Here is a 22205-nt window from a genome sequence, read left to right as displayed (position 1 = left end):
TGGGGACAGCGAGCATTGGTGGTGGACCAAGCAAGTGCCATCCCTGCCCTGCGGGCCTCACAGCCATGTTCCTAATGCAGGGAAGCTCTGTCTACCACTCTCTGCCCGGCCACCACCACCTCCTTGCTCAGGCAAGTCTGGCCACCCTGGGCCTGGCCACGTGTCACCCGAAAATGCTGGAGCTCTCCTCCTCCTCTCCACTCTGTCCCTGAGCCTATGGAGGGAACCCTTTCTGACAAATAAATTGCAGTCTGCACAGCCTGAGAATCTCCCTGCTGAGGGCACAACCTGGCAGTGCCAGCTGACATGGTCCTACTCTGGGCCAGCCTAGGGTGTGGCCCAGGGCCCTTGTGTCTCCCCAGGACGTCCTCCTCCTTCCTTCCTTCTGGTTGACATTTTCTCTAGAATCTCTGCCCACTGAAAAAGGTCTGGGCAAGAGCTTCAGAGTCAGAATAACTGGAATCCAGGCCCAGCCCCCCAACCTGCTCTCCTGTGAGCAGGGGAACAGCACACCCACCCTCCTTGAGCCTGGACAGCCTCATCTGCAAAATGGGCAAAGAGCACCTCCCCAGTGGGGCTGCCCAGCAAGGCTTCCAGGAAGATTCTCACTGGGACACTGAGGATAGAGCGACGAGCGGGCCGTTCTTGTCCTAATGAACACATGCGCTGTGATGTGTCAGAGGTCCCAGGACTGGCCCATGGGAGAGCCAAGCTAGCAGGACCTGCCTGGGCTGCTGAGTTGGGTCAAAGTTTCCTTCCCCTGCCTGCAGCTGCCTCATCACAAATGGGAGAGCCAGCCCCTGGCTGCTTGGTGACAGTGACAGTGGGGCTGGGGTTAGGATTCTTAACTGGCCTGATGCAGTGTGACCAGGGTTTCCAGTCAGGGCTTGGCTGCCTTTAGACCAGCTAGTGAAGTAAAAGAGAATAAGTTTGCATTGTTTTAAGCCACTAAGTCCATTGTTACAGCAGCAACAGGCCACTGATCCAGGGAGTCTGCTTTCATTGTCTGTGAAACGGGGATGGTATCCATGCCACATAGCATTGGTGGGATTCAGCGAGATACTTTCTATACGGTGCCCGGTGTTTCCCCAAGCATGCAGTTGGTGCACATTAAACGCCAGCTCCGGTTGTAACTGGAGACCCCAGAGGCTGGAGCTGTGCCGCTGGCCTCGGTGGCGGCCTTCCACTTGCTCTGCACAACTGGCAGACCTTTGTTCTGCGGCTAGGATCTGAATTTGGCTCTTGGGTTGCATGTCCTCGTGTGCCACTTGCTTGAGTGACTTGATCACTCAGCATTCTTAGTGGGACCTTGATCTCTCTCAGGCTCCACCATTCCGTGGACTCACCCCCAGGGCAGGCCCTGAGTGCTGGGGCCAGTAGGAACAGTGGTCAGCTTCAGGCCGGCTTTCAGTGCCCCACCTGCCCAGGCCCACGTCCGTGCCCTGGTTGGGGATACCTCAGCCCAAGGTGGACCTCTGAGACTCTGCTACACCAGGGGACATGAAGGCCCAGTCTTCACCCTGTGGAAACTTCTAGCACCTCTTCCCCACCACCCAGCCCTCTGTCCCCTGGCTGGTTTCTGCCATAGCACTTGTCATCTGACATAGATTTACTTGGGAATTACTTTTTATTGACTGTCTTTTCTAACATCACTTGGTTTAAGTTTCATACAGGCAGGGAGTGTTTTCCTTACTGTTTGTTCTCTGAGATTGGGTCAGGACTACTGTAAAATAGGCACTCAATAAACATTGGTTGAGTGAGTCAACAAATATATATTTCTCTATGAAAGTAATATTTATGAACAGTGTGATACCATTGAAGTATCATGCCTGTAGGAGCACTACGTGTCTCCCCAGCTATCTGTCTGCATAAAACCTTCCAGATGAGTGTTGTCAGAGCCCCAGCCCGGCTGTTAGCCATGCGCACTTGCTCAGGGCAGGGGTGAGAGGAGTCAGGAGGTGGGCCTAAAGCGACTAGCTTTATATGGCATGTTGAGAACTTTTTTATTAATTTAAATTTTTTAATATTTGTTTTATACTAAAATTTATTTTTTAATGATAAAAGCTAGAAATGATCAAAGTAACTCCTGCCTATTGTAGGAAAGTTGGAAAATGAAGACAACTTCAATGCAGCAAAGCAGGACCCCTGGTTTTCACCTCAGAGACCTTCACTGTGGAACTCATGTTCTTCCAGGGTCCCTGTCACTTGTCTACAGATTAGGCTCAGGTCGCTAGTGTGAAGTGTTTGTCTGCACCCTGGGCCTTCGCTCCTCCTGGCATTCTGGGTTCGGGGGGTAAGGGGTAGTGTCCAGATCTCCTCATCTGTGGTTTTCATGGTTTCTTCCTCCCAGGAAGAGCGTGTTTGGGTGCTAAGCAAGTGTTTTGGTGGAGAATTATAGGCCTCAAAGAAGTGGCGCCCTCCAAGACCAGGGTACAGGGTACCCCAGGCACTTCTGTGGGCTCTTGGACCCTCTGTGCCCTCATGGTGCCCCTGGCCACCACAGCCAGCCTCCACGTGAGGGGCCTCCTGGGCACTGGTGGTGGGCGTGGAGTTTATCCTGAGTTGACAGGAGGCTACAGACTGCTTTACACAGCGGTGACAGTTTATCAGACTGTCGAAGGTCAGTCTGGGTCAGGGAATGAGGCGGAAGCAGGAGGCCATCGAGGAGCCCAGGCTGTCATCCAGGTGAGAGGTGAAGGGACTCTGGAGGTGAATGAGCAGGTTGCTCCCAGGAATGTTTAGGAGGGCAGAGTGACAGGCAGAAGAGGGGACACAGCCACGCCACCCATTAGCTTTTTGTACTCAAGAGGCCAGGATCAGACGTCCCAAACAAGCATCGTTTTTACTCAACAAGCCGATCTCTGTTCTTCTCTGGGACCAAGAGGGCTGTGCTGCCTTTAGGAAGGTCTGCACGGGAGACTGAGGGATGCAGAGCGGGCAGGAGACAGGGCCACCTGTCCGGGGCTGAGACCCAGACGTCCCTCCTGTCTGGGTCACTTTGGACAGGGCCTTCCTTCCCTTCTCTGTGCCTTGGTGCTGGAAGTTCAGCGTCTTGGGGGCCGTGGGCATGTGACCTCCCCTGGGCCTCATGCCCTTGCCTCTCTCCACAGACTCGCCTGCAGGCCGGCGTGGGCTATGGGGACACACTCAGCTGCATCCGCACTGTGTACAAGAAGGAGAGCGTAAGTGCCTCTTGGGCAGGTGGCTGGAACCCTACCAACTGGGGCCTCTACAAAATGGGGCTAAGCCCACCCGGACCTGGGGACCGTGGCCACAGCCCTCCCACTGGTGCACTGGGTGGAAGGCCAGTTTGTCCGCGCTCATCACACGTGACTCAGTTTTGCCTGATCGCCTCACACTATGCCTCAAGTAATATGTAGTACCTAACTCTACCCTGCCATCGAGTGTGATGTTATTGGAGGAAAAAAACTGGTTTTGTATAACCTCTTTGGAGAAATTCTGAGGAATTTAGAACCACAGTGTGGAATATTACTACATAAAACAGGGTGACTTGTCAAGATTTCCAAAACCAAGTGAGTAGCCAGTACCAGGTGCCACAGTCTTCCCTTCATCCTGACACAGTGGCCAGAGCCAGGTCCTGATGTCACACCCGGCCACAGCTGGCATGTACCACAGGTTGCCTGAGACCGTGGGACCCAAGGTTTTTCTTTGCAAAGGGGAAAGCCTGAATTCTATTTTGTAGAAAATGCATCAGGGGCCCTTTTTGAGAATTACCATGTGCTTTGGGGAATTTAAAATAAACTTTAAAATTTAGGATGACATGACCTGTTGATTTAAAGCAATGGCCATGTGTCAGCCCCCTGGCAGGCCAAGGCTTTTGCTTCAGTCATGGGAAATGTGTCCCCATCATTGACCTGGGGCTCGGGAGCCTCCCACCTGTACCCGGAGTTTCCCGCAGACCAAGTCTGTCTCGGGCCACGGTGTTGTTCTAACTGTAATCAGCTGCTTTAAAATCGGGGCGAGTCTGCCGACCTGGTACTAGCTGTTCCCGGCTAATGTGCACTTCTTCAGTGCCCCAAGAGGCGGCTGTTGGTCCTCCCTCGCTGGCACACGTTTCCCACAGCGTCTGCCAGCCAGTGCCCCAGCGCCGGGGTCTCTGTGGGGACCATGGGTGTTCCTCGGAGACACAGCAGCTCAGGGCTCAGCGATGTCCCAGGTTACCTGAGGAAGAGGCTGGAGCCAGGGGTGTGTGTGTGTGTGTGCACGTGCATGTGCTCACGTGTGTGAAAATGTGCACACGTGAGGTGTCCTGTCTCTGGCAATTCAGGATTAGCTGGTTTGTGTGTAGCCTGGGGTTTGTGCGGCAGCCTCTGGAGCTTTTTCACCTTTGGCAAAGGGCTTGTGTGCTGCCCTGATGCCAAGTGCCTGTGGAATTTTCAGGTGTCAGCACAGCGTCTGTTCTGCGGACAGCTAAGGACCCTGCCCTCAGCCTAGTACCCTCTCCTCGGGCTCCTGTGTCCTGTGTGTGCAGAAGCCTCTCTGTGCTGATTTTCCAGGGGCTCCTTCCTTGAGCTATTCTTCCAAGAGTCACTCGTGCTCAGGGGCACACTTGCAGGGGCTGTGGGACCCTCTTCTCAGCCCCTCACCACAAGCTTAGCACATTATATACATTTAAAAATTTTTATTGACTTTTTTAATTTTTTTTGAGAGAGAGAGAGAGAGAGAAACATTGATTTGTTATTCCACTTATTTATTCTTTCATTGGTTGATTTCTGTATGTGCCCTGACCAGGAATCAAACCCACAACCTTGGTTTATCAGGACAACACTCTAACCAACTGAGCTCCCACCCACGTTCAGCCCTCCTCTACCTTGCCCCCAGACTGTGAAGTCAGTGAAGGCTTTTCTTTCTTACTGTTATGCCCCAGGTCCTGGCACATGGCAAATCCCCAGAGCATACTTTTGTTGGAATGCCCAGTGAGGAGGGTGTGTGTGATGCTTGGCAAGCCTGCCACCCAAGAGGGCTCTGCAGGCCCCCCCTCAGCCATGGCCCAGGGGCACGGCCACTCTCGTGACAAATACGGGTTTCAGGCCCAGGACACCACTGCTTCTCCAACAAGACTTCATGCAGATGCTGGTGCCCCCTCAGGGCAAGAATGTTCTCACCGCCCCATCTCTCCTTTCACAGCAGAGTCTTCTTTTGTCCTCTTCACTGGCACATTGGTTTATTTTTGTGCTGTTTCCCACCAGCCGGCAGGACCCAGCCCGTGGGAGGACAGGGTCTGTGCCCAGGACAGCGACGGGAGCTTGGCAGCTGCCTGCCGTTCTCACGCTTCCTCTCCCTGGTTTCCCCACAGGTGTTCGGCTTCTTCAAGGGCATGTCCTTCCCCCTGACCAGCATCGCTGTCTACAATTCAGTGGTGTTTGGCGTCTTCAGTAACACCCAGAGGTTCCTCAGCCGGCACCAGAACAGGGAGCCCGAGGCCAGCCCGCCCCACTCCCTGTCCAACCTGCTCCTGGCCAGTGTGGTGGCTGGTGTGGTGTCGGTCGGACTGGGCACGCCCGTGGACCTCATCAAGATCCGCCTGCAGATGCAAACACAGCCGTTTCAGAAAAGTAAGCAGCCGGGAGGGGCCTGATATCTGGCACCTGTGACCCTTTCCTGATTTGCCAGATCTGGGGTGGGGTTGTTAACATCCTTCTTATTAAGCGGGGCATCTACATGGTCATATAATAATAGCCTGTCATTATTGTTACTTTATCTGGAGGAGTAAATTTCACTAGTTAGTATTTACTACATGCTGCACACCTGCTAAGAGCTCTGCTTATGTTCTTTTAGTTCGTCTTTATAACCGTTTGGTGAGGCAGGTGCTGTTACTCTTTCCATTTCCCAGGAGAAAATGGAGTCTCCCCGAGGTTAAGATACTAATTCAGGGATGCACGATGAATGGCTGGTGAGGGAAGACCAGCTGTGTAATTTGAGGCCCCCAGTGAAAAATGAAAATGTGGGACCCTTGTTCAAAAATTATTAAGAACTTCAAAAGGGCAATGGTAGAGCATTAAGCCAGGCATGGGGCACAGGCCTCAAAGCCACATCTGCCCCGTGTACCAGGGAGTGTGGCCGGGGAGACCCCCACCTGTACGGGCTGTGGGGCGTGGAGGGGATGCTGTTCTCCTCGCCCTTGCTTCTCTCTTTAAAGCTTCCCTCTCGGTTCTCGGGGTGCTCTGCGCCCACTCCTGCACACGGCTACACCTGCCATTTCCTCCTGGCTGGGAAAGAGGCTGCTGCGTCTTCTCCTGGGAGCGGTTCTGATGAGGTGGGGAGGTACTGGAAGGCACTTCCTATGCAGAGTAGAAAGTGCCAGCTTGGAAAGGACGAGCTGGGGGGTTTTAGAAGACGAAGTTTGGCTCTTGGCTCAGCTTCCTTTTCTGTGTAATGGAAGGGCTGGACCCATGATCCTTCCTGTCACCTCAGGTAGCCAATTGGGGCTAACTGCTCACGTGGATAAGACCCCCTGCTCCCTGGCCAGCCTTCGCGTGCAATCCCTGTGTCTACAGAGTTGGGGGCTCGGCTGTGCCCATGAACGGAGCTCCGAGAGTTCGCTCAAGGCCATCCCAGCCCAGCACGCACCTGCCGCTGACCAGGTGCCTTGATTCAGTCCAGGACAGGCCTGCATGTTCTCTGAGCATGATGCAGATGCTCCCCATGGGGGCATGGGGAGGGCCTGGGCTCTGGCTGCCCTGAGGAGGTGGGTCACACCTAATGGACGCCTAGTGTCCCAGGGCCCGCGTTCACTGTCAGCATCAGGGGAGATGCAGGGCAGCAAACACACTGGCTCATCCGAGGAGGAGGGCGGTCACAGAGCATAGCCCCATGGGGGCCACCCAAAGATGCACAGAGCAGGGGGAGCTCTACCTTCATCTACATGACACACTGAGTCACGTCTCGGTGCAGGTTCGCTTGGTCAGAGGGTTGTGCCTCTGAGAAATGTTTGAGGCTTTTGCTGATCTGGTCCCATCCCAGGGTGAAAGCTATGATGGAGGGGAATGAAGGGCATCATGAGTGGGCTTCGACCCCAAGCTGGCCTTCTGCTCCATCCTGTCTACTTCAGCAAAACTTGTGACATTTTCATGTGCTCTGCAAATCTCTCCATACATCTTCAAACTCTTTGAGGACCAGACATTGGAAGCGTCTCAGCAATGAGGCTCTTCAGGTCCTGGGGGCAACCCTGCCTCCTTCACAGCCTGGGCGCCTGGTTTCAGGAAATGGAGGAAATAGGGGTGAGCATACATATATGTGGGGGGGGGGGGGCACAGCTGGCCTGGACACCAGGGGAGATGTTTCTCAAGTAATGCCTTCCTTCAGAAAGCCTGGAACATTTGGAGGGAAATTAATTAGTGAGAATTCTTATCCTCCTTCTCCTTTTCCTTTCCTTCTTCTTCTTTTAGCAAGAGAAAATAACCAAATTTAACACACACATATGTGTGGGAGCCCCACATAGATGAGAGTCAGAGACCCCACATGCAGGAGAGATTCAGAGACAGAAAGGAAGCATGGATATATATGTAAGACGTTCTGAGCCAGGGATGCACTAAGGTGCTTCGGAGGCTTCCAAAGGTCATTGCAGGATGATGAGAAGAGCAGACCTTTAGTAAATAGAAGTTCGCCCTGCCCTATTGACAGGTCAGAAGAACTCAGCTCTGATAGTCTCTTCTGGGCAAGGCCTCTTAATTATTGGTGAGCTTTCTCGATAGTGTTTGGGGCCGTGCTCTGTCCTGCCCTCACCCCCCTGTGCCTTCCCTGAGGGGGATGCGAGAATGCTGGCTGACTCTGCAAGCCAAGGCCTATGTGACAGTGGTCCTGAGGCCAAGTTAGAAGCCTCTGGAGACTAAAGGAAGGGTGGGAGGCATCCAGCAAATAGCAGGACCCAACAAAGGCCCCAGAGCTGGGGTGCAGGAGCCTCAGGTTTAGGGGGCTGAGCAGCCACCACCAGCAGCTGCCGAAGTGCTGGGGGGGGGGGGTGTCTGACGCTGTATCAGGGATGGTAATCGCATCATCTCGTTTAGCATTCACCCTGGCAGTGTGAGGTTGGTATGGCTGTTAGCCCTGTTCACTGACCCAACACGCAATAGTTATGCACCTGCTGTATGCCAGGCTCAGGGCTAGGGGTTGGGGACACAGTGGTGAGCCAAAGAGTCCGTCCTGCCCCTCTTGTGCTCTGTCCACTTCAAACCCAGTGGGTAGGAGGGAGTGCATCAGGCTCTCAGCCAGGCTAGGGGTGAGGAAGGGCTTTGGAGCAGCTGGTAGGAAGAGTGGGAGGAGAGCCTGGAGGCCAGGACTGCTCTGGTCAGGGCAGCCCTGAAGGTCACCCATGCTTGCTCGCCTGGGAGATGGCCCCGCTGAGCTGGGACTCTCCAGAACTACCCATCCAGGAAGTCTGGACTCTTCTAGAGCCTTGCTTCCTGGATAAGTCCTTGGGGCAGTGAGAACATGGAGGAGAGGCCTGTTGCCCCCCCATTCCTCTCCACCACAGGAGGCCCTAACAGCATCTCCCAGGGATGTGATTCCCCGATCCTGCTCCCACATGGCTGCAATCCTGCCCTTGACCTCAGGTTGTCCTTTCATTGTGGTGCCAGAGGAGACCGGTTCTCTTAAGTAAACACCTCAGGGAAGGAACAGAAAATGCACACGTGTTTGTTCAGTCCTGCCCAGTGTGCCAGAAACTGGCCTTTGGGGAGCTCAGGAACGGCTCTTAATAGGTGGCCAAGGAAGTGCCCTCAGGCAAACATGCCCTGCACAGCTCTAAGTCATCAGTACCTGGCCCCAGGGGCTTAGCTGCTGGTGCAGAGAGAAGGATAGTTTACCCCATTAGGTGGAGGGGAAGTAGAAACCAAGACTGTAGGACCCACCTCAGCTATGCCCTTCAACCCTCTGATCTGGGCTAAGCCACACCGGTCACAGCAGCGGGGGTTCAGGAGCCAGTGTTCCCTGAGCCAGCTGCTGTGCTAAGAGCTTGGTGTGTGTCTCATCTTCACAACAACCCAACTCCTAGACAATTCCAGGGGGGAAACTGAGGCACCGGAAGGTTCCTTCGCTGCCTGAGGTCACTCCCCTGTTGGGAGGTGATGCTGGCAGGGAACCCAAGCAGTCTGACTCAGAGCCCATTGCTGCTGTTTCTGCTTCTGCCCCAGGGTTTTGTAGAAGCTGAGGCTACAGCCACTTTGGTAACGCTTGGGCCTTTGCACAAAAGCATCATGCACCAAACCAGCTTTAAACTTCAGGGAGGGATGTGGGCTGGGAGCACATCTCCAAAATGACATTGTTCAAGTAATGGCACAGCTTGTGGGTTCCCAGGGACGGGTCTGAATTCTGCGACTTTGGGCAGCTCCTCTCTGCATGGTCCACTCCTCACATCCCACCCCAGCTCTTGGGAGAAGGGCTTGGTGACTACAGGTACTGAGCCAACTCAATGGCTGGGGGTGGAGCAGGAGAGGCAGGCAAAGGGTCCCCAGGCTGTGCTTTCTGCCAGGACACTCCAGAAGAGGAGGAAGGATGCTATTTCCTCATCCTTGTTCCTCAGGAACCCTCTAGGCCCGAGGTGGAAAACTCAAAGACTCATTAGGACCAGGGAGGTAAAGAAGGGAGGAGAGGTGACCGGCCAATGAACCGTCCGCACTTTTTGATGCGCACAGCCTGCCTAGCCTGTTTCCTTTCTCCTCTGGACACAGAACATACTTCACTTTCCACCTCTGAGCAGTAGTTCAAGCCTGTGTGTTGGCATTGGCGTCCGGGAGGCAGCAGGGAGCGATAGGCCCACATCCTGTCTGTGGGGGTGGCTACAACTCCAGTCCTGCTGGCTGTTGACATGTGGCCTGGATCTTCTGATTTTTAAAAGGAGGCAGAAAGCTCGATTTGTCTGTGGGGTCTTTCAATTGGACGTTATTAGATAATTCCATTGAAAACAAAGCCAAACAAAACCAAACCAACATAACCCTGCTCAGCCTGAAGCACTGTGTGGACTGCCCAGCATGAGGCAAGGCTGCCTGCAAACTTATGGTCTCTGCTCTGCATGCCGACTCAGCCGAGGTGGGCATTTCCATCAGCCTGAGCAGGGCTCATGGGCTTGGTCATGGCTTGTGGCTTTACCCCAGAATTGCCAGCCCACTTCCTGGGTGGTAACGATAAGCCACAAGAGACTACGCCCACATAGCAAATCCTCTGGCTCCGCTGCTCTGGGACAATGACAGGTGGATTGGCAGGTTGAGATGAGAGCTCAGGTCATCTGGTTGGCAGATTTGCAAATATAAAGCCTGATTGTCTATTAGTGGTGGCCCATGGCTGAAAGTGTACAAAACACAGAACATTGGCTGCAGAGGCAGAAAATACCTGCCTACCCATATGAAATCACTGTTAATACATAAATGTGTCTTCTTTTTCTTTTTTATACACAAAGACTAGGTAATTTAGGAGGTTGTACTCATGTTATATAGACGGTTGCATATCCTATTTTTAGCTCAACATTATAACAGAAACATTTTTATGTTACTAAAACTGTATATGAAATTATTTTAAATAGGTGGATAATATTTTTAAAAGAATTCCATCAGATACACATGCTTGTACAAAGACACACATAGACACATACACACACACATACTCTGAGAGGGACAACATTGTGTGGTCAGAATTCAGTCTCTGGAGTTAGACTACCTGCCTCTAACCCTCTACCAGTGCCAGGATACTTTATACGACTCTTCTAGTATGGCCAAGCCTCAGTTTGCTCATCTACAAAGCAAGCACAATGCCCAGCACATTGAAAACATGAAATCAGTGTTAGCTATAATTAGTAAACTCATTTACTTTTTAAAATCCTCACCAAGGATATATATTTATTGATTTTAGAAAGAGAGGAAGGGAGAGGGAGAGAAACATTGATGTGAGAAACATTGATTGGTTGCCTCCTGTATGCGCCCACACCAGGGACCAAACCCACAACCTAGGTGTGTGCCCTGACCGGGGATCGAACTCACATCTTTTTTGGTGTACAGGATAACACTCCAACCAACTGAGCCACCCAGCCAGGGCAGTAAACTTATTATTTAACAATCACCCTAGTGATGAACATTTGGGTTGTTCACAGTATTTCCTCTTTTAAAAATAGTAGTATGATCAGCAAATTTGTCCATAAAGAACTGCCTTCATTGAGGATTATTCTCCCTAATGTGTGGGCTCTCTGATCAAAGGCTATGGTCATTTTTAAGATTCTTGGTACATACATGTGTGAAATTGTTGTACAGAAGAGCTTTACGAAATTACACTGACAGTGGCTGGAGTTTGGAGGGAATTTCCACTTGGCCTTGACCATGACTGGCTCTCTGATGGCAGGTATCCCTCATACACACTCTCCCACCTTGACTGGGGCTTTCTCCTGGGGCCTTTGCCACCTGGAAAACAAAGAAGAGCTGGCTGATTTCAGTGGGCTGTGGCCTTGACTGTAAGGCCCCTGTAAAGAAACCTCCCCTTTAAAGTCATCGTTACCCTCTGCACAGGCATGAGCCCCCCTGGGTGCCCTGCTGGGCCTGAGCTGAAAGTCTTGGCCCCTCTACTGCCTGGGCCAGGTCGCATCCTGGAGGCCAGGCCAATGGCACTCGCTCCTCCCCAACCTGGGTGCTTTCAGGTCTGTGTTTTCATTAAGAACTTAATTAATGTGCAGAGCAGAAAGCCCTCAATACCACCAGAGGGCAGAGTTTGAGGGCTCAAAGGAGGACTCTCGTTGACTCTGAGCTGATCATCCTAGGAACTTCAGCAGGCCCAGCGGAAGGCACGGGGCTGACTACCCACCTCTGTGAATTCACTCTTTGACTCATTCAGTCACACGCATTTCTAGAACTTTGTTCTGAGTCCAACACTGCAGGTAAATCGGAGGTATCAGACCACAGCCCCTATCTTCAGGAAGCGCAGTCTGGTGGAAAGTCAGATGTGTGGAACTCGAATGGCCTGGGGAAGGCTCTGGAACCTTGAAGCCTGGCTCTGCAGTTCAGGAAGTCTCTAGAAAGGAAGAGGCTGTTGGGTGTGCCTCTGAATACTGGCTAGGATTTAGAAATAAGATTATGGGGACAGAGGTGTTTCGGGCTGAGGAACAGTGTTGGAAAGTAGGTGGTAGGAGAGGCAGGCCCGTGGTGGGTGGGACGTGGGAGCCCTTAGGTTAGTGCAGATGCACAGTGCAGGGAGGGGAAGATGCAGGTGAGTTTGAAGAACGGGGTTTTCTCAGCTGAGGATGGTCCCAGGTGCTATTCAGCAGGCAGCGAAGCATCTTTGACCAGAACAGAACAGTAGGGTAGGAAGGTGGATCTGGTCTTCAGAAGGCATGGGAATAGCAGAGGTGGGTCCATGGATTTGGAGGCTGCTGCCACAGACCAGGTGAGAGGCCAGGCACTCCTGACGCTTGGCTGTGAACTTGAAAAGGGAAGCAAGTGGCAGGCTGAGGAGGCATCGATGATGTAGACCCTATGGGCCAAGCAGGAGAGAAGAAAGTGTCAAAAATGACCTGTGATTTCAAAGCTGGGTGACTGTTGGGTGAGACCTCCCTCCTGGGGAATTAAATGGCAAAGGACATGTGAGAGACAGCGCCTGGTATGTAGGATGTGATTGACACATGCTCATGGCCACTGCCTGGCAGCCTGGCAGCGGGGCCAGCGTGAGTGAGGACGTGACAAGTTTGGCTTGGCTCACATGGTGGGAGGGCCCTGCGGGTCTGCGCTGCGGTGTCAGGGCTGGGGGTATACACAGAGCAGTGACAAACATGGAAGTGACAGTTGAAGTCACAACATTAGGTGCCAGTGCCAATGCAAGCTGCCAAAAAAATAAGAGGGTGGGTATCAATGAGAAAAGAGTAAAAAAGTCTAGGAACCAGCAGAGCGCTGTAAGGACACTAACAGCAGGGTTAGCATCCCCGAGCCCGTGCCGCGTGCACCCACCAACACATTCCATGAGCAGATCGTCTTAACTATGAATACGCATTGTCATTCTCTTTATTGTGCAGGTGGGGAAACAGGCTTGGGTCATGTGACTTGTCCATGCTCACTCAGTTGTTTCATGGCGGAAACAGGGTCCTGAGAGATGCCTGTCACCAACGTGGGGCAGGAGAGTGATGAGGGGAGAATTTCTGAAGTTGGGGTGACACTGGGGACAGAGACCAAGGGGTAGAGAAGGAAAAAAGCTTTCTTTTCCAAGTTGGAAGAGCAGAAGGAAAGAGACAATTCAGAGAGGATGTTGAGGGCAAAGAGGAAGGAAATGAGGGCGCTCACCTCAGGAGGTCTCGCTCTCCCATGTTCAAGATAATCTGAATAGAATGAGGGGGACAGGGTAAGGCCCGGATTTGAGGAGGAAAAGGTCCTGTGGACGTGTCAAGAGGAGGCAAGCTGGGCTGGACGGTGACAGCAGAGAGGTGGATCTGGGCAGGTGCAATCATCAACTACGCAGTAGGACACAGAGCCTGTTGGAGCCCAAGAATCTGCATGCTGACAAATGAGGCAAAACCATTTCTCCAGTTTCCCTGAATCTTTGGAAAATGTCTGTCTGCGAACATCACCTGCTGCGCCTCAGAGGGCCTCAATGCATCAGTTGATCTCCTTGGCAACATAGTTTTAGTGCTACTATAAAGATGCGTGTCAGCCAAGTTTGGCCTTGGGGAGAAGCAGCCTTCTGACACGATGGGTTTTCTAAGAGGTTCCTAGTGCGGGGCAGGAATTACTGATGCTAGCTTCCTGAAGGGGAGCCTACATGGGAAGGCAGAAACCCTTGGAGCATGACAAGCAGCACATAAAACTGGAGACAAGCCAGGACCACACAGCCGGAGCCTTCTCCGGCAGGCTCTGGGCTGCTAATAGGAAGTGAGGGCTGGAGCAGTGGCAGCCCAGAAGTGGAGGGAGGAGGGTGGTGGAGAGGCCAGGCATTTAGCCACGTAGTTCCAGAGGAGTCCTTAATCTGGGTGGTAAAACTGAGTCTTTTTCAAACTGGTCCCACATAGCTACCAGAGATTAGTAAAGGTGCACACAACAGAACACACCATTGTGACGTTATGCACATTGGTGACACATTGCTTGTTTTTTTAATCAATTGACAAGAGCAAGTGTTGTCCTGATTTGTGGACTTGACACCAGTATTGGTAGTTCTTGGCCCCGTGCAGAAATCCACAATCTGCCACAGTAGGCTTTGGCAGCAGGCCACAGCTGCCTCAAGTTGGCAGGTCCAGCGTGTCCTGAATCTGGGTCACAGCAGGACAGGGTAATAAAATTAGGAATGATAACTATTTGCCTCGAGGAAAGAACATTTGCCCAACACCCATTTCAAGAAAGTAACTTTGCCAACATTCTCACTTAGTTTTCACAAAAGCCAAATGAGGTGGACAGGCTACAACCCCCACCCCTTCTGTAGATGATGAGGAAACCGAGGCCCAGTGTGGGCGAGTCCTTCACACCGGGTTGTACATAAAATTGCACTGAGCAGCAAAACAAATCTCAGCTGCTCCTAATCCAGGGTTCTTTCTACCAAACTGTCTGAACCTTGGCCCTTTCAGATCATGAGGAAACTGCTGGACCCTTTGGAAACAGGAACTGGGCACAAGTTTCCCCATTGGTAATATTCTGGGGAGTGAACTGAGGGGTTACACCAGCCTGCTCCAACCCAGACCACTGAGGTCACACCCAGCCTGTCTGCTGGAGGAGGTGCCTGCCTGTGACTGGATGTTCCATAGCATCTTAGACCAGTGCAGAAGCTGGGACCATGACTTGGAAGTTTCTTTTAGTATCTACAGCCTCTGGCACAGGACCAGATAGGGCCAGGCTTGGAGGAATGAGGAGATGGGAGGTGGACCTTCAGGAGGCCCCAGTACTGAGATCTGCTTGATAAGACGCTCAAGGGTTCAATGAATGGATGTTGAAGCCCATATGCAGGGCGCTGTGTCAGGCAGGCACAAGGTCACAGTGTGTGATTCCTGCCATCTGGAAAGTCACTGATGGCAGGAAATACCAGTTAGGGCAAAACAGCAGCAATAGGGACAGACCGTAATAGGGGTACAGCCTCCAGTCTGTGCTGGGGCCCCCCAGCTTCTTCTAAGAGTCCCTTTTTCATATATAAAATGGGGTCCAACCCACAGAACAGCAGCCGTCCTTCCAGTGTTTGTGGGTTAAGAGAACTTATATGACAAGAGGCTATTATTAGTAATAATATTTAATAACATCAAATTAGGAATGATAACTATTTGCCTCGAGGAAAGAACATTTACCCAACATCCATTTCAGGAAAGTAACTTTTTATTAGAATATTTAAGTAAATATTTTTGTGTTCCCCACCATAGCACCTATGCATATGAGAAAAAGTGGCCATAAAGTACATGTCAGATATTTTAGGAGTTTTCTCAATCTATATAGCATTTACGGATTCTTGTGTCAAAGGAGCTCCACGTTTGCAGCTTGCATGTGAGGGCCCCCTGGCCTAGGCCTATCTGAGCATGGAACATTTGGTAAACCTGCATGCCACTGACTGGGGGCCAGCGGGGCCTCATCTATGGATGGCCGATTTATCAAGGGTTTTCTATAGAATGTGACCCCCAATATTCACACATAGAGGGGTGGCCTGGTGGTGATTTCCTTTCCAGAGAGTGACTGGGCCTTGGTGTTCCTGAGGGCCAGGCCCTCCTTACCTCAGTAAATCAATGACCAGCCATAGTGTTTCAGAGAGCTTTCCTATTTCCAGGGTCACGACCCAATGAAGAACTGGAACAGCATGTCTGAAGAAAGGGAAAGAAATGAAACTCCTTTCTGTTTGTATCTAAGGAGGGCACAGTGACACACTGGCGGGGTCCTGGGCTCTGGGAAGAGGATTAGTAATGGCAGATCTGTGAGGACCCTGACATGTGTCTGAGCTAGCTCAGCCCCTCTAAGGTGGGAGGACCCCCAAGAGGTGGTCACATGGTTACCTCTTAGGATTGGTGAAAACCTGGAAGCCCCTGCCCTCTGCAGAGCCTTCTTCAAAGGGACCTCCTGGCCCAGGAAGGAGGCAGGCAAGGCACCAGCCACTGGTGCAGACCAGTGGGGTCAGAGCCGCAGCATGTGGTCTAAGAATGGGCCCGCTCTGGACAAGGTAGGGGGTTCTGGAGGAGAGGGTCTTTTTAGAATTTTGTACACCCTCTTCCACTCGAAGGGGAAAATTGGGAACAGAATAGGGGCCAATTCCATTGGCTTTGAACATCCTGCCAGTCTTGGTATAGGGGCTTGAGTCGATCCTAACTGAATTTGGAAAAACAAAGACATGGGCATTCTGTGTTGTTTGGGGTATATAATCCATACCTATCCGTTGTAACAGGTAATGGGCTCTTGATTTAGAGCACACAGCAAAAAATAGTCTCAATGGCAAAGCACTCGTGAAAAGAAACAAGCAAAATTTGGTTCATAATCTTATCCTCATTAACAAAAAATTATAATTAGAGAAACTAAATACATTTCACTCTAAAGGAAAATAACTACTGTGTACACACGCACGTGTACACACACATGTGTACACGCCCAGCCCAAGTCCTGAAGGCTCGGGAACAGCAAGCTCAGAACCAGGGGTTTGGTGTAAGTGGAGCACAGTGGGCCTCGAGTAACCTGGTTTCATTCAACGTCATTTCTGAATAGCAATGATTTAAAAAACCAATTCCTCGCTGGGGCCACTGTCTGTGTGGAGTTTGCATGTTCTTCTCATGCCTGTGTGGGTTTCTCTGGGTGCTCAAATTTCCTTCCACATCCCAAAGATGTGCATGTGAGGTGAACTGGCACATCTAAGTTGTCCCAGTCTGAGTGAGTGTGTGTGTGTGGCCCTGCCACGGAATGGTGTCCTGTCCAGAGTGGGTCCTGCCACAACCTGAGCTACTGGGACAGGCTCCGGCCACCTGAGACCCTGAACTGGAATAAGCAGGTTGGGAAGCAATTCTCTTTCTTGTTTTTCATTATTGTTTCTTAAATGTATGTATAGCTCACATTTGCTTTAATGTTTGATATTAGAAATGTTTTGGTTCTTTATTTAGAAGTTTGGTGGCGTTTTTTGTGACCAGAAATGTGCTGTAGGAATTTAACTCCTGTTTGTATCAATTAGCTGTGGTAAAAGTGGTTTCTTTCTATGTCGTTCACCTAAAGTCACAGTGTGCAGGAACCCAACTCCAGCATTAAGTGAGGACTCCCTGTACCCACCCAGCACCTGGCCTCCTTCCTCAGGGTCCTTGCGCAAACAACAGGCAAGGGCGTGGATTTCAGTTGTTCATAGTTCCAAGAGCTGCTTGCCAGCAACCTCCCAGGTCACTTTTTAGGGATCAGCAAAATTTGCTTTTCAAAAACTAAAATTGGCCTGCCGCTGGACTTACCAAGAATCCTGAGTCAGTGCTTTGCTAAGTCCAGCTGTCAGGATCCCAGGCCACGTCTCTCAGGGCCACGCCTCCGCGGCGGAGCCATCAAGCATCTGGGGCTGAGCAACTGAGAGCAATTTGTGCTCTTTTCTGCTTTGTGGTCCCAGGTGAAGCATCCATACCACTACTGCTAATGCAGATGGTAACAACCATTGCCTAAAAGAAAGATTTGCTTCCCATTGAGTGACACACCAATAGCTCAGAGTTCTTTTACCTTGAAAAGCAGGAGAGGGTAGGTAGGCTTGGAACCTCTGCTCTGCCTGCGTGGGCTGTGACCAAACAGTTTGTTTCAGGTGTAAGATGTCGTTTTCTCAGTAGGATGTGGTGACAGTTGTCAAAACTCACCTATTGTACACTTATTAGCTCTACCTTTTACTGAAGGTAAATTATACCTCAATTTAAAAACAACAAACCAGGAAAAAATAGGTATAGGAGGCCAGAGAGGGCTCTTGAGGGTGATTAGTCTTCACGGGCAAAGAGGTGAGGACAGGGAGGAGGTCGGGCCAAGACCACAGTTCAGCGTAATAACAAGGAACCATCAAACAAACCGCAAGTAAGGAAAGTCCTATTTACAAGAAGGGGAGTGGTGTGCTCTTAAAGACGTCAGTCACAATCAAACAAAGACAGGCTGTGAAAAGGCTCCAGATTAAAGGAAGCTACTACAGAGACACGCCTGCTAAATGCAACACCTGGCTAGACTAGATGCTGTCCCAGGGAGGGGGCAGAATGCTACAAACGTCATTATGAGGTCAAATGACAATGGGAGTATAGACAGTACATTCGATAACAGTGTTGTCAGCGTAGGTTAAGAAACCGGTGCCTGCGCTGTGGTATGTGAGACAATACCCTATTCTTAGCAACCACACACTCTGGAGTACTTAGGGGTAAAGGGCCATTTAGTACGTAACGTCCCCCGAAATGGTTCAGAAAATAAAATTATATATGTATGTGTATGCAAAAGAATTTCCTTATTGTTTACCTTGGGGAAAAAAAACAAGACGTGCAGGTTAGAGTCTTGTTCACAAGGCTGGCTCAAGGCTTGGCAAGTTTTCTTTTTCCAGCAATGACACCTCCCAACAGGGAGGACCTTCTCAGAGGTTGCCCTTCAATCTATAACTCCTGAAACCCATATCGTACCCACGGCTGACTTGGGAAAACCTGGTCTCTGGGTCAGGTCACTGTTACCTGGAGATGAACACAGCTCAGGCACGTTTATTAGGCGTGGGGACAATGGCATCTGCTCAGGTTAACCCCATGCACGTGTATGAGAGAGAAGGGGTGAGGGAGAGGGAGAGCACACAGACCCCACAACCAATGAGGTAGAATGTTAACAATGGGTGAGTCTGGGTAAAGAGTCTATAAGAGTGTTCTTTGTACAGTTTTTTTCTCTTTCGCACCTTTTTTTCCAATGTGAAATTATTTCCAAATAAAAAGTTTTTTGGTTTTTAAATGTTGGAGATGAGGGAGTTGGACTGAGTTGCTGTATCAGCTTGTGTCCAGAACGCACTGGTCTCCAGTTCAGATTTGAGTCCGTGTTCCAGGTGATGGTAGCCACCATGACAATTACATTGCTTTAATAGTCATAAGTGGGTCATTCGCAAGCAATAAAAGCTAGATGGCTTACGTAACAAACCTGGGAGCATGCGAGAGCATTTCCCCATTGCTCACGCTCGAAAGAACACAAGGGACACAAATTCAGATTCTTTGTTAACAGGACCAGTTGGCAAATACTTTTTCCAACATCCGTACCTCCGAACAAGCAGAATGTTTACCAGACACCCTCCTTCAATGAGTAACTCCTGAAAGCCACATCCTTCCCATAGGTGATTCATGAAAACTTTGTGTCCTGGGTCAGATGACTGCACTTGGACATGAGCATGGCCTAGCCAAAGTTTATATGTTGGGACGATTACATCTATTTTGTCTAGTGCCAAAATTCCCCAGGATGACCCCGGCAGTGTCATAGTAGACTTGGGAGAGGAAGGCGTGCCAAGTGACATCTCAGTAGGCTTGCAAAGACCGCAGTATGTGATCTTGCTCTGAGCTCCGAGGGCCCTGTGGCCCCACCCCCAAAAGTGGCTCACTTCCTGCAGGATCTGCTGTAGTGTGAATGGGACTCAGTCTCCTGCCCACATGGCATGGCTGTGATTACTCCCCGTGCCCCCACCACCCCACAAAAGGAAGTTATAAGATTAGTTTGTTCAATCACATTTCCTAGGAAAAGAGAAACCTCCTCCTTGACCTCACATACGCTGGGATGTGTGAAATGGGGCACATTACTCCCAAATCTCCAGTTTGGGCTGTGGCATCGTGAAGCTGCATATATTGTCCTAACCTTTCCTCTGATAAAGGTAGAACTACTTGGGGCACTTGGAAGTTCAACTCTGTAATGAAACTGATCTGCCTGTTTGCCAGAATGTGTAAAGCGAAACTGAGATGGTGCATACTGGGAATTAAACCCCGGTGGCAAAATAGGCTTGTGATCACAGGCAAATTTCTTCCCTGGGAATGTCATGCCAGTTCTTCAAGGAGGGAAAAAGTTGAGAATGCAAGTCTGCTCTATCTACGCAGTGACTGGGAGGCCTCTCTGGCTATGAGTTGAAGCTGTGCTGTAGGGTCCACCGCAGCAGAGGTGAGAATCAGAGATGGAGACAGGGGAGCAGGTTAAATCTGAGACAGAGTCTCTGCTTTCTGGCTACACATGCCCCTAGAAGAAGCTACAGACTTAGCAACCTGTGATCTGCCAGCAGTGACCCAGCAGGTCAGAGAAGGGGACAGCATCCCTGTGTCCCTGGACTTTGAGGGACCCATGGCGCCAGGGCTGGAGTGAGTCAGTGAACACGAGCCCAGCCCTCCAGCCAGCGCATCCTGCTCCTGATTCGTGCCAGTCAGCCTGGGTCTTAGAAATAATCTGTGGGTGATTTATTGCACCTCTACATTGTTCCTAGAACCATGTCGAGCACTGTATAGGTATTGCTTATTTATACCCACAATTGCCTGTTCTTTTATTTTTTGAACAAACACTCTTTCAGCCTTATTGAGATATAATTGACATATAACATTGTGTAAGTTTAAGGTGTACAATGTGATGATAATATACGTGTATATTGCAAAGGGATTCCCAAGTTCAGGTTAATTAGCACATCCATCACCTCACACAGTTACCATTTTATGGGTGTGTATATTGTGAGAACTTTTAAAATCTCTCTTAGCAACTTTCAAGTATACAATACAGTACTGGACTATGTTCTTTACAAAGATCAGGAAACAAAGGTTGAAAAAGGTGGCCTACCAAAGACAAAATATTTGTAAGTGGTGGGGCCAGGATTTGGAGTTGGGTCTAAATCTCATGCATTGTACTTTTTTATCACCCTGTACACAAATACACACGCACACACAGAGGGTGCTGGATTTTCCAGTCTCTGCTTCAAGGAAGAGCTTGGTACAGCTTTTCATGTGTGATCCTAGGAGTTCTACAGGGACGTCTGCTTAGGAAGACATAGCAATGGTTGACCAGGAAACCCTGGGCATTCTAAGGCAACTAGTGCTTTCCCACCTGGACGGGATTGTCTCCAATCTGGCTGGGGCTCTCTGCTGGGACTCCAAAACCCTGGTTTGAGCTGCCAAGGAGGTCAGAAGGTTTGGTAAAAACCAATGGGCCACGTGAGTTGGAACTGCCCCTGGGCTGAGCTGGCTCCAGGGAATGGCCAGTCTCTTGCCCCCTGGGTCATTTGTCATCTTCTGCCGCCTGTCTTTGCAGCCAACCTCAGTCAAAAGTCCAGGGCAGTGGCTCTGGGGGAGCGGCCAGCCTACCAGGGGCCTGTGCATTGTATTGCAACCATCGTGCAGACGGAGGGCCTGGCAGGGCTGTACCGGGGCGCCAATGCCATGCTGCTGAGGGACGTCCCGGGCTATTGCCTCTACTTTATCCCCTATGTGTTCCTGAGCGACTGGATCACACCTGAAGCCTGTGCAGACCCCAGCCCCTATGCCGTGTGGCTGGCAGGTGGCACAGCAGGTAAGGCAGCAGTGTTGGTCCCTGTTTCCATGCTGGACACTGCAGTGGGACAGCCAGGGAGCCTATCATGCCCTGCTCAGCCCTGGGTAGGGGCAGGTTCATCCAGCCACTCATCCAACAGTTCCAAGTTAAGTACCTACTATGTGCCTGAGAACGGTCTAAGAATGAGGAATAGTCCTACCTTTCTTCCATCTCTGCTCACTGGATCTATGGGGGTAACAAGTACGTGTTTGAGCTCATTCTATCATACTTTCAGTCCAAAGATACATTTTGAATACTTACTCTGTGTCAGGTGTTTCTGAGCTTTGCAAAGGAAATTGGTCATTGTGATTTACCTTTTTTGAATATTGGCACACTGTAAACCTTTCTCATGTGAGCATTTCATTACCCCCAGAAGGTAGGAGTTAGTATCCCCATGTTTCAGATGAGGAAGCTCAGGCTCAGAGGGATTAAATGACCATCCCAAGGTCACCAGGCAGTGCAGACAGTACAACAGGGACTCTACATCAGAAAGATCCAAGTTCAGATTCACACTTACTCATTTTGTGACCATGGCCCAATGACTTAACCTCCCTACTCAGAACTCACACTGCACCCCTGCGTCACACAGGGTAGAAGTCAATGGCCTCGCAGGGCTGTTTCGGGCCCTGTATGATCTGGCTGCCTGTTACCCACCTGCACTCACTTTCTGCTCCTGCGCCAGGAAGGCTGAGCTCCAGCCCCCAGCCCCTCTGCTGCGGGCTGCCTGTGCCTGGTGCTCTCCCCACCCCAGGGCCTCTGTGA

General features: G+C 50.8%; 1 protein-coding gene across 3 annotated transcripts in view; it reads left to right on the top strand.

Annotated features, from left to right (window-relative positions):
- SLC25A48 (solute carrier family 25 member 48) overlaps positions 1-22205 on the top strand; it is a 40562-nt gene that overhangs the window by 6750 nt on the left and 11607 nt on the right. For 2 of the 3 annotated variants that reach the window (XR_016513314.1, XM_090288287.1), the window contains exons 3-5: positions 3111-3182; positions 5318-5576; positions 21165-21422. Coding sequence is in view for 2 of the 3 variants with exons in the window: in XM_090288287.1 (XP_090144413.1) it covers positions 3111-3182; positions 5318-5576; positions 21165-21422 (589 nt within the window). In the remaining variant the exon portion in view is untranslated. The remainder of the gene's footprint in view (positions 1-3110; positions 3183-5317; positions 5577-21164; positions 21423-22205) is intronic. The other variant, XM_090288288.1, reaches the window with a different exon arrangement.

Source organism: Furipterus horrens, unplaced genomic scaffold (assembly GCF_987537825.1).
Source record: "Furipterus horrens unplaced genomic scaffold, mFurHor1.1.pri manual_scaffold_10, whole genome shotgun sequence".
NCBI classification, from domain to species: domain Eukaryota; kingdom Metazoa; phylum Chordata; class Mammalia; order Chiroptera; family Furipteridae; genus Furipterus; species Furipterus horrens.
Note: the sequence above shows the minus strand (reverse complement) of the source record. Positions and strands in the feature narration are given on the sequence as shown.